Source organism: Belonocnema kinseyi, chromosome 3 (genome assembly GCF_010883055.1).
Source record: "Belonocnema kinseyi isolate 2016_QV_RU_SX_M_011 chromosome 3, B_treatae_v1, whole genome shotgun sequence".
NCBI lineage: Eukaryota > Metazoa > Arthropoda > Insecta > Hymenoptera > Cynipidae > Belonocnema > Belonocnema kinseyi.
In genome coordinates this window covers 43,623,142-43,633,550 of record NC_046659.1, presented here as the reverse complement: position 1 = coordinate 43,633,550, position 10,409 = coordinate 43,623,142, and the positions used below count along the sequence as shown (strand labels likewise).

The 10,409-nt window shown below is 39.7% G+C and overlaps 1 protein-coding gene across 1 annotated transcript in view; it reads left to right on the top strand.

The window, feature by feature from the left end:
- LOC117169799 (probable cytochrome P450 6a14) overlaps positions 1–10,409 on the top strand; it is a 150,879-nt gene that overhangs the window by 14,362 nt on the left and 126,108 nt on the right. The window contains exon 3 of the mRNA XM_033356305.1: positions 1,502–1,839. Coding sequence (XP_033212196.1) covers positions 1,502–1,839 — 338 coding nt within the window. The remainder of the gene's footprint in view (positions 1–1,501; positions 1,840–10,409) is intronic.

The following is a 10,409-nucleotide window of genomic DNA, read 5'->3' as shown; positions in this document are numbered from 1 at the left end:
TATCCATATTATATACAACTGAAAAACATAACCTGAAAATCGACGCATGCAGGAAATAAAGAATCATACGAAACATCAAAGTCGCCAATTTCTTTAATTTCTTTCAAATGGGGATCGATATATAAATAGAAGACCACCGAAGTCTTCCGAATCTTTCAGATCGGCAGTCATCATGCAGCAGAAAATCGAAGTCAAGTCGTAAATTTTCGTCTTACACACGAACTTACAGTGTTAATCATGCATCTTCCGTTTTGCGGCTCCCAAACGGTAGGTATGGTGGGGGTAAATTTTATCCACGATCTGGCAGCTTTGTGTTTCGTTTCCACTACTAGGCCGTCTCAGTCAGCCACGGAAAAATTCCGTCTCACTTTAACAGCTGAGTAGAGGGTCATGGTGGTGGAAACGACACACGCGGTAAATGAGTATTTGCGGCCGATTTTCCCCTCACTGATGGACCCTAGTATACGCCGTCCTGAAAGGTTGGTCTTTCGTGTTCGCTCCGAATTTGACCTGCTCACCGCATCTATTCAGAAGAGACTGGGATAGATAGGAATCACCAAACCAAAGTTAAACAAAATATTGCGCTGAAAAAATCAATTTTCTCTATCAAAAAGCGCTTATTTAATGCATTTATTTATAATAATTGTTTAAAACAATAAAAAATGTACTCTTTCAGTGTTTAGTTGTAATAAGCCATTAATTTAACATGACTCCATAAGAAGATCGAGATAAAAAATTGTTTCGAGGCTAAAAATACAAAAAAATGAATTTTGTTAATCGATTTGCTTCTAACAAGTAGGGAAGTGATGGAACTTCATCCGCAATATCACAATCTGTAGAGCAAATGTAAAATCACTAATTCTATACATTTTTGAGGAAATATAAAAGAATAAGAGAAAGCAGACAGCCCAATTGTAAATAATTATGGTTTTATGGTATTTCTCACACTAACTAACAAATTAAGAAAATTATAAATATTTTTAAAAAATTGACATGATAATGTTCTTCAGAATTTAATTATTTGTAATTAAAAGTAAAGGGAAATCGGTGATGAAATATAGGCCTCAACGCTTTTGGAATCGTAATTTCTGATTTCGCTGCACTATGCGCTGGGCAGCAATTTCTTTATCGGTGCCGACCACAGTTTTTTACGGAATTTTTATCCGGGTTTATCAGGGGCGAATCTAGAAGGTAGCTGGTTTTTTTATTTTTTAGTCCTCTGTATAAGGTTGGCGGCGGCGCCCCCTCCCCTGTAGGGTATGTGTGGATCCGCCGCTGTGGAGGGAAATGAACTCAATCAGAATAGACCTAAGGAGCCTAAAATACTACAATCTATTTATCATTTATTACCTACTTAATTGGGGGGGGGGGGGGCGCAATTCTCCCGATTGCCCATGTCTGGATCCGCCCTTGGTTATGATGCACCAATGAGAAATATTTGTATTTCAATAATATTTTAAGGAATTTAAAGATTTAATACGATCCAAGTATCACATTACAGATTTACTACTGATATTATAATGACGACAGTATTTGGAGTCGATTGCAATACTTTGCATGACGCAGATAGTGAATACCGTTATTGGGGAAAGCAGGTGTTTGAAGCTCATAATATCAAAAATGCAGTTGGTTTTTTCGCACCTCAAATTTTGGACTTCTTTTCGATTCCTTTTAATGATGTCGGAGTGCAAAAGTTCTTTATGACAGTCTTCCAGGAGACGGTTAATTACCGACTGAATAATAATATTAAAAGTCAGGACTTTCTGGATCTTATAATTCAATTGATGAACAAAGGGTATGTCAACGGGGATGATGGAGAATCTATCCAAAAATCTTCAGGTAAAATTAAATAATTAATTTAAAGACATATCAGAATTGATTCCTCTCTTCTAAATTATTAATATTTATACTCGGTACATTATCAGGGCATTCAAATGACAGGGAAGTCAGGTAAATGTTAGGAAAATTGAAAAATTCAATCTTGTGGCCACCATAATTATATTTTATACCAAGCCCGTTTAAGTACATCAATTAATATCTTATAAATTTATATAATATTCAATGCGTAACGCTACAATTTTGTCAGTTATTATTATTTTGGGGACAGTGATCTTTTTAATACTTTCTTAATATATTAATATAAACTATATTTTTTATTAGAGTTTCACCGAATAAAAAGTTTACTCCAGTACATCCCGCCAGGAAAACGATATTTTCTGACTTACCTGTTATACAGGGTATCTAACAAGTCCCGGGATGGTTGGATATTTCCTCAGGTTAAATATTTTTCAAAAAAGTAATTCCTGTCTCAAAATCAACAATTGAAAGAACTGGTAAGGCGCTTTATGAATCATGGATCTATCAAGGACCTTCAGAGAACTAGTCGGCCAAAATCTGCAGGATCTGAGGAGATGCAGATGGACATAACCCAAGCATTTGTTGAAAACCCACACCTTAGTTTACGTCGAGCTAGTGATGAGCGTGACGTTGCTCCTGAGACAATGCGAAATATTTTAAAAAGCATTAATTTCCATCCTTACAAAGTTCAACTGGTACAAGAGCTCAATGAATACGATCCTGATCACACAATATCCACAAAAGATTAATGTTTGGGCCGGTATCTTGAATGATACATTGATAGACCCTTTCTTCCTCGATTGTAATCTCAATGCCCGTTTATAAGAAGAGCTCTTCAGAAACCAAATTGTACCAAGGATAAGGGAGATTACAGGCGATAATTTTCAAAATATTTGGATTCAGCAGGACGGAACAGCGGCTCATTACGGTGGGGAGGTTCGAGCATATTTGGATACTTAGTTCCTTCAAAGGTGGATTGGAAGAAGGGGTGAAATCAAATAGCCTGCTAGATCTCCTGATCTGATGCCTCTCGACTATTTTCTTTGGGGTTATTTAAAGAGCAAAGTATACTCAACGCAACCGCAAAGCTTAGACGAATTGCAGAATTGGATTCTGCAACAGGCTACTTTGATTGATAGGGAGATGATTCGTATTGCTGTAACTCATTTTTACAATCGCATAGCTTTTTTTCAAGAAGCTCAAGGTTTTCAGTTTGAACATCTTTACTGAAGCGTAAGAGACAAGGGGACTCACGCTAATCGAGCACCCTGAAATGTGAGAGGCAAGGGGACTCACGCTAATCAAGCACCCCAAAGGGAACAGAATTTACTACGACCACGTCGTTGTTCCTGGGTAATGCTAAATGTTAACGTAAACTGCTTGGAAAAAACCTTGAAAAAACCTTGAAGATCATCACCAAGATCAATATAGAGCTTACCAATGAATTTATCGTTGAAATTTACTTCAGGAATTGCACTGACCTCTTGGAAAACTTTGTTAATTTCAAATAACCTCTAACTGACCTTGAACGTTACAATTGAACTATGACTTGGGTACGTATCTGAACGTAGAATTTTCCGTTCTATCGATTGCAGATGTAAAAAAGAGGGTATATATTTAAAAAACAAAGCTGACCTTCAAAAAGCTATAAAGGTCAACTTCAAGGTCAAAATGAAGGTCACAATTGAATTCCTCGTTGAAATTTACTTAAGAAATGACCTTCACTTTTTTGATAAATATTTTACCTGAGGAAATATCCAACCATCCCGGGACTTTTTAGACACCCTGTATAAGGAAGATGGCATTACCAAATTATTGTTCAGACCCTGATAGATTAAACAATAAGATAATATTTTAACATTACTAGGGTCAATATTACAAAAATGTTCGTTTGTAAGTTTGGGCATATTCCAATTGGCACCATTTGCCTGAAAAGAATATCCCCACCAGCGCACCCAGCTCGTCACCCTTTAGTGGCTTTTACAGAACATAGCCCAACTCGCATCAAGATACTTGGGTAATATTTTCTTTAGTTTTGAATATTTGATCTACTTGAACTTATTTTAGATGAGCAGTCAAATATTTCTCAATGTTTTTATAAATTAAAAGATTTGTAAGTTTGGTGGCTTGAAAACGAAATAATTTATAGTGAAATAATATTTGAATGGGATTAGAAATTGAAAAAAGCGGTTCTTTGATAATCTAATAATTATAAGTTATTTCTGAATTGAAAATAATCTATGCTTTATAAACTTTCAGTTTGAAAGTCGAAGGTTTCAGTGAGTTCTTTCGAATTGTCCCATTTAAATTTTCAATGTTAAAGTCTGTATTTTGTATATGTTGAAACAGATTAAAAATCGTTTTATGAAACTAGAGGTGAGAAGTCCAGATGAGACTGTAGGGTGTTAATGAAATGGTGAATGTGGTGTAAAAAGGGAAAAATATGTAGGTGCTGATTTTGAGGTGAGTTGGATTTTGCTATTGTGAAAGTTTAGACGGGGAAAAAGTAACGTGTAAGTGAGGTGAGGTATGAGGCCCACGAATCTACAAAAATTTAATAGAGCTGCACCTTGCTGGCATAGCATGGGATCGAGATTGGTGAAAACAGGCGAGTGCGACGAGCAGCGCGGGAATGATATCGTCGTACATAATACACCAGTTTTCAAAAAACGGTAGGATAAGACTCTTAACAAAAAAAGTCCGAGTTGATTTTGATAAGGATTCCTTGTTCCTTTTAAGCATTTGAAATACTCAGAAGATAATCCTAGAGATTTCAAGAATTTTCCATTCCCAGTAGAGGGTACGGTTAAGGATGTACCCTAGATCCCTTACCGAATGAGCGAAGGCATTGTTAAGACCATCAACCTTAATCTGAGGGAAGACCCTTAATGTAGCAGTGGGCGGGGTACGCGACTTTCCAATAATAATTGCTTCAGTTTTTGAAGGATTCAGCTTTAACATTTTGTTTAGTGTCCATAGATTCACGATGTGAATATCTTTCTGAACCCTTGCAATAAAACTATTAATGGAATATATAGGACCAGAGACATATAGTTTAAAATCTTCCGCATATTTTTAGTACTTATAATGATCAAATCACTACTAATTTCATAAGTGTGCATAACGAAAAGGAGGGGGCAAGAGTGGAGCCCTGGGGTACTCCACACTCGACCTCTATGCAATCGGACCGTTCATCCTTATCATTAACCACTTCTAAAAAAAGGATTTTGTAGTAGGATTCAAAGCACATAAATTACTCGATAAACTGATGTTACATAAGGACGGAACAGTGCTTTCTTCGTTAGAGCAGGAAAAAAATTGTGCTTGAAACAAGGATTTATAGATGCGAAAATGTATGGGGAAAGTTACAGGAAGCGCTAGATAAATCATCTTGATAGATACACCATCTGTTCTTAAAGCGTTAGTTTTTAATTCGAAGAGTTTATTGAAGATAATGTCAGGTATTATGCCTAGAAAAGCAGTATCTCAAAAGGCTAATCGTGCCTAAACTGCTGTGAGGGGTATACCAGAATTAGAAGAGTTAAAGGATGGTAGATTTGTGCAGGCTTTTAATAAATCATTAGATGGGAAAGTATTAGCTGAGCCTTAATTCTCAGTTGCACTTAGATATGAAAGTCTGAGTAAGAGCCAGATATAATCGTTTTTATTCTTTTTCTTTATAACATGCTAGGCGACGCTTATTATTACATTCCTTCAGAAGGTTTTTATTTAAGCTGTGATTTAAGGAGCTGAATTTTTATGTTTATGTGGAACATGCAAGGGTGTAAACTGGTCGAGCGATAAAATTAAATAGGAGCACAACGGATTTAACTTACTTCTTCCAATTGTAGCTTCTAATGTGTCCCCTAAGTATTTACATTTTTCTTGCACCTTTCTCTATTCCTTCACATCCCCCCTACACACTTACTTGTTGGTGGGAGGGGGACCTACAGTTAAAGGTGGGTTGCGAACCACTAAGAACAACAGCTTTAAGTACTTAGAGACAACCTTTTTCTCTAGAGGTACCGGTCCCACGACTTTCCGGAGATGAACAACTCCCTTGCTAGGCTAGTGTTCACCGCATGAACCGCCGAGGCTCTTCCAGAGAGCGAGGCGGGAATCGAACCCGCAAGTCGACGGCGTGTGTCCAAAGCCTACGATTTAGCCCCCACGACTATCATCCCACTAATTTAATTTACTATATGTAAATTCTTAGTATTTTTCTCATATTATAGGTCATTAAGTGCTTCTGAAACTTACATTCATCTACATATTCAAGATTTCTCATTTGGGATTGATTATAGTTTGTGGGTTGATTGCATATTTATTTCTATAAAATATTGATATGATTGTTATGACATAGAAATGAAATAGAGAATTAGCTATAAAAATTTGACTGTTTAACTAAATTAGTAAAAAATTCACATATACAAATGAAATCAACATTGCATTAAAAAGCCTATAGGCACTAACAGAAACCTCAATATGCAGACCCATACGTATCAAGTTTGAGAAAAAAGAAAAATAAAGAAAAAATTCCCAAAAAAGTATACAAAAAACATACCTGATGAGCTGCAATGTCACATGATGTATTTCAACGCGCACAGCATCAAGCTCATTGATGTTGGCCAAAAAAATGCTAAGCGAACCATCCTTTTCACGATGAAAAATATTACCCTCAGTCGTCCACAAATTTTTTATTTTCGTACTTCTTCTAAGTTGTAAAGCTGCACTATATATAAGCCAATTGTTTCTAGACAGCGATTAACTTATGTGCAGAGGCACGCCTTCATTCCAGCCAATCATTGTGGTTGTGACTCCACGCTTTTTCCTGCTTTTTTTAATACAGTTTCATGCAAGTAGATTGCTCTTGTAACTTCACCAACAGTATTTGTGGGATGTTATGAGGGTGACATTGTTTATTATGACTTTTAAGCAGTAAACAGATCAAAAGTGATATTTTCTGAGAGGAACCTTTAAAGCTGTAGCAATCTGGTAGTAAACGTCTAAAATATATTCAGAATTCCCTTGGAGCTTCATAATGTCCGTCATATTGAAGGATGTAGTCTTCTCTTATGCCAGACAGCACATGCCACCATGTTGGAAACATAACCAGCATGATGCTCCAAACTTTAATGGTAAAATAAAGCAATTTTCCGAATAAAAGTGACTGTTGCTCTTGACGGTTCGGAACTCACCTTAAACTGTAGGTCCCCGTCCCACCACCAAGTAAGTGTGTGAGGTGTGTACAAATGAATAAAGAAGAAGGTGCAAGAAAAATGTAAACCTTTAGGGGGCAAATTAGAAACTTCCACTCCATAGGGCCTATGACAAAGCCACCGAACGCGTCCTCGGGTTGCGGATAGAAGATCACTGTACCAAGGGTTTCTGCTGAATATGGTTACAAAAATAAATAGGCAGTCGCGGACAATTTTCCGGGGTGGTCCCGAAGGAATTAACCCCCAAGCGGAGGTGTCAAAACCGTGCCGAAAGCTGAATGGCACCTAGGTGAGGCAGCTAGAACGGTGTCTCTGGGATACCGGGCGACCTCTCAGAGTGTGCAGCCTTATCCTTGCATGCGGGGCTCTACAAGGATGGACGAACCCCTTTCCCTAGCTTCTCGTGGGAGCGACAATGACAACACCAAACATAGTTATAGTAAGTGCGGTTCAAAACAACAGAACGCGCAGGGCTCATGACAATCGGTCGGCCAACAATGCCGACCAATCTAGAGCTCGGGGAGCCAATGAAAATGGATTCAATTCGATGGATCGGCGGGAACTCGCGACCTTTGGATGGACGGAGCGTCTGAATCACGACATGCTAGAGTGCTACGATGCGAGTGTGGCCCGTTAACGGGGTTACATGGCACGGCTGCATGCTCTGTGGTGCGAGAAACACCTGGAGCTATCGCACTTTTCGCAACAACGTCTGTGAAACCATGCTGAACTACTCCGTAAAAGGGGCTATGTAAGCGGAACGCCTACTCTACCACAGCTAGAACAAGCCGGCAACAAAGAAAGAAAGGCGACACTAAGACCAACCGCGGGCAGGCATCCAATAGATGAAGAGCGATGCTTTAAGACCCGGAGAAACATCAACACTAAGGTTTCTCTCAAGCCTAAAGGTCTGGCTGAAATGGATGACGAGCTTCGTGGACATTTTTCCGGAGAATCCGACCTCTGGGCTATCAATTATTGTGTGTATAATGCAGCGAGAGCTTTAGCCGATTCGAACCGTAAAACAAAACCAACGGTTGATCATAAGACCAAAAGGCGAATGCATCAAATTGCCATAAAGATAGGCTGGGCCAGACAGTACGCGTCCCGCATTCAGTGCGTGATTGACTACATCACATCTGGCAGGAATTTTACCGCCAAGGTTCGAAAGTTTGCGAGCAAACTCCGAACCCGTTATCACAAACTTAACAAGTCAAAGCTGCTGACCAGCAAGCAGCATATTGTTGAGAGAATACGGATACTATCTGACGCTAAGAGAAGTCTAGAGCGGAGGGAGAGGTGGGTCAGAGAAAATCAACAGTTTCTCTCTGACCCATCTCGACTCTTCCACGACCCTCCAGTTACTGTCGAACACCCACCCAAACCAGACGAGGTCGAAGTATTTTGGAGAGAAGTCTAAGAAGTTCAGTATAGACTGGACGAACACTCAGAAAATATGAATAGCTTCAAGGACTTATGTGTTTCCCTCACAACACCTGATAAAGAATACCCACCCATCACTACCGAGGAGGTGAAAAAAGTATTAAGAGGGATGCAGAACTATTCCGCACCGGAACCAGATTGTATCAAAACCTTCTGGTGGAAGAAGTTTTCTTCAACCCATCAGCATTTGGCCCGTATTTTCACCTCATATTTGAAGTCGGAAGAACCGATTCCAGAGTGGCTTGTGGAAGGGCGCACAATACTCCTGCCGAAAATAGGCGACTTAGCTGATTTGAAGAATTACAGACCAATAACTTGTCTGAACACACTTTATAAGATATTCACAGCTATCCTAAATAATAGGGATGTTCGGGCAATTGAACCTGTGTGGCAAGAAATGTATGAACAACGAGGCTCAAAGAAAGGCGTAGCCGGCTGTCGGGAGAACCTTCTAATCGATAGATGTGTCTGCAAAGATGCAGCATTCTACCAGCGTGACGTATCGATGGCCTGGATTGATTATCGGAAAGCTTTCGATACGACTTATACATACCTGGACGTGCCACAGAGCCGCATTCAGGATGTGACATCTATAAAGGATACTCTCCGAAGCAGATACAAACGTCTCATCCGACAGATTTGGGCTTCCGAACTGTCGGCGAAGAACAAAGTATCTGCAACGAACATGCTTGCTGTCCCGGTACTACTCTATTCATTTGGAGCAGTTCCATGGACGAAGAATGAACTCAAATCCCTTGATATCGGGACAAGAAAGGTTATGCACATGAACAAAAGGATATATCTTAAGTCTTCCGTTCCGCGACTGTACATCTCACGCCGTCAAGGGTTCGCGGAATATTGAGTCTTGAATGTCTTCACAACAGGATTATTTTGGGTACAGCACATAGAGTTGCAAATGGAAGAGACCCTCTTCTTCAAATGGTCAGGAATCACGAAGAAGTCGGCAAAGGAGCGTTTCTGTACAAAGCAGCGGAGGAGGCTGCTGAAACACTCGGACTTGACTTCAGTATTAGGGGTGAGCAAAATGCATCAAATCTTATCTATCTCGAGTACTCACTCCTGAAAGCCCGGATTAAGAATGCACAAGAGAAAAACTTTCGTGAACAGCTCCTCGATAAGAGGATGCACGGTATCTTCCACAGAAATGTGAAGGATCAGTTAATGTCTTATGAGTTAACGTTTGCGTTCCTTAAATCTCTCGGATTAAAGTCTGGTACGGAGGGTTTCATCTTTGCATGCCAAGACGGTGTCATTTCCACCTTAACATACCGCCGCCACATTTTGAACCAAGACATTCCCGATGATAGCTGCAGGGCGTGCCATGTACACCCCGAGCATTTAGCTCACATACTATCTAGTTGTCCAACTCACGCAGGAACGACCTACATTCAAAGGCACAATGCGGCACTAAGAATGCTTTATTACCATCTCTGTCACTCTTACGGCATTATCCTAAATATCGCTCCTCTAAATGCTCCTAGGGCAATTGAGTCAATTGTCCAAATAAGAAGTGCTGCATATACTGGAACTTTATATTCTCGACAATTGCTTCTGTTGCTCACTCGTGGCCTAACATGGTTCCTCTTGACTTCGAGAAGCGAACCATGTTCGCTATCGAATTTTCGGCACCAGCTGACAAAAACATCATAACCAAGGAAAATGAAAAGAAAGAGACGTATCGAGACCTTATAAGGGAGTTGCAACGACTGTAGCCGGAATATTCTGTTAAACTAATTGTCCTTATCATCAGCGCTCTTGGAGGTGCCAAGCTTTCACTTGCTAATGGCCTAAAAAGCAACCCTGCGTGTCAACGATATGCTGAAACACTTGCGAGAAAAATCCAGAAGGCGGTTGTCCTTGGTTCGCTCC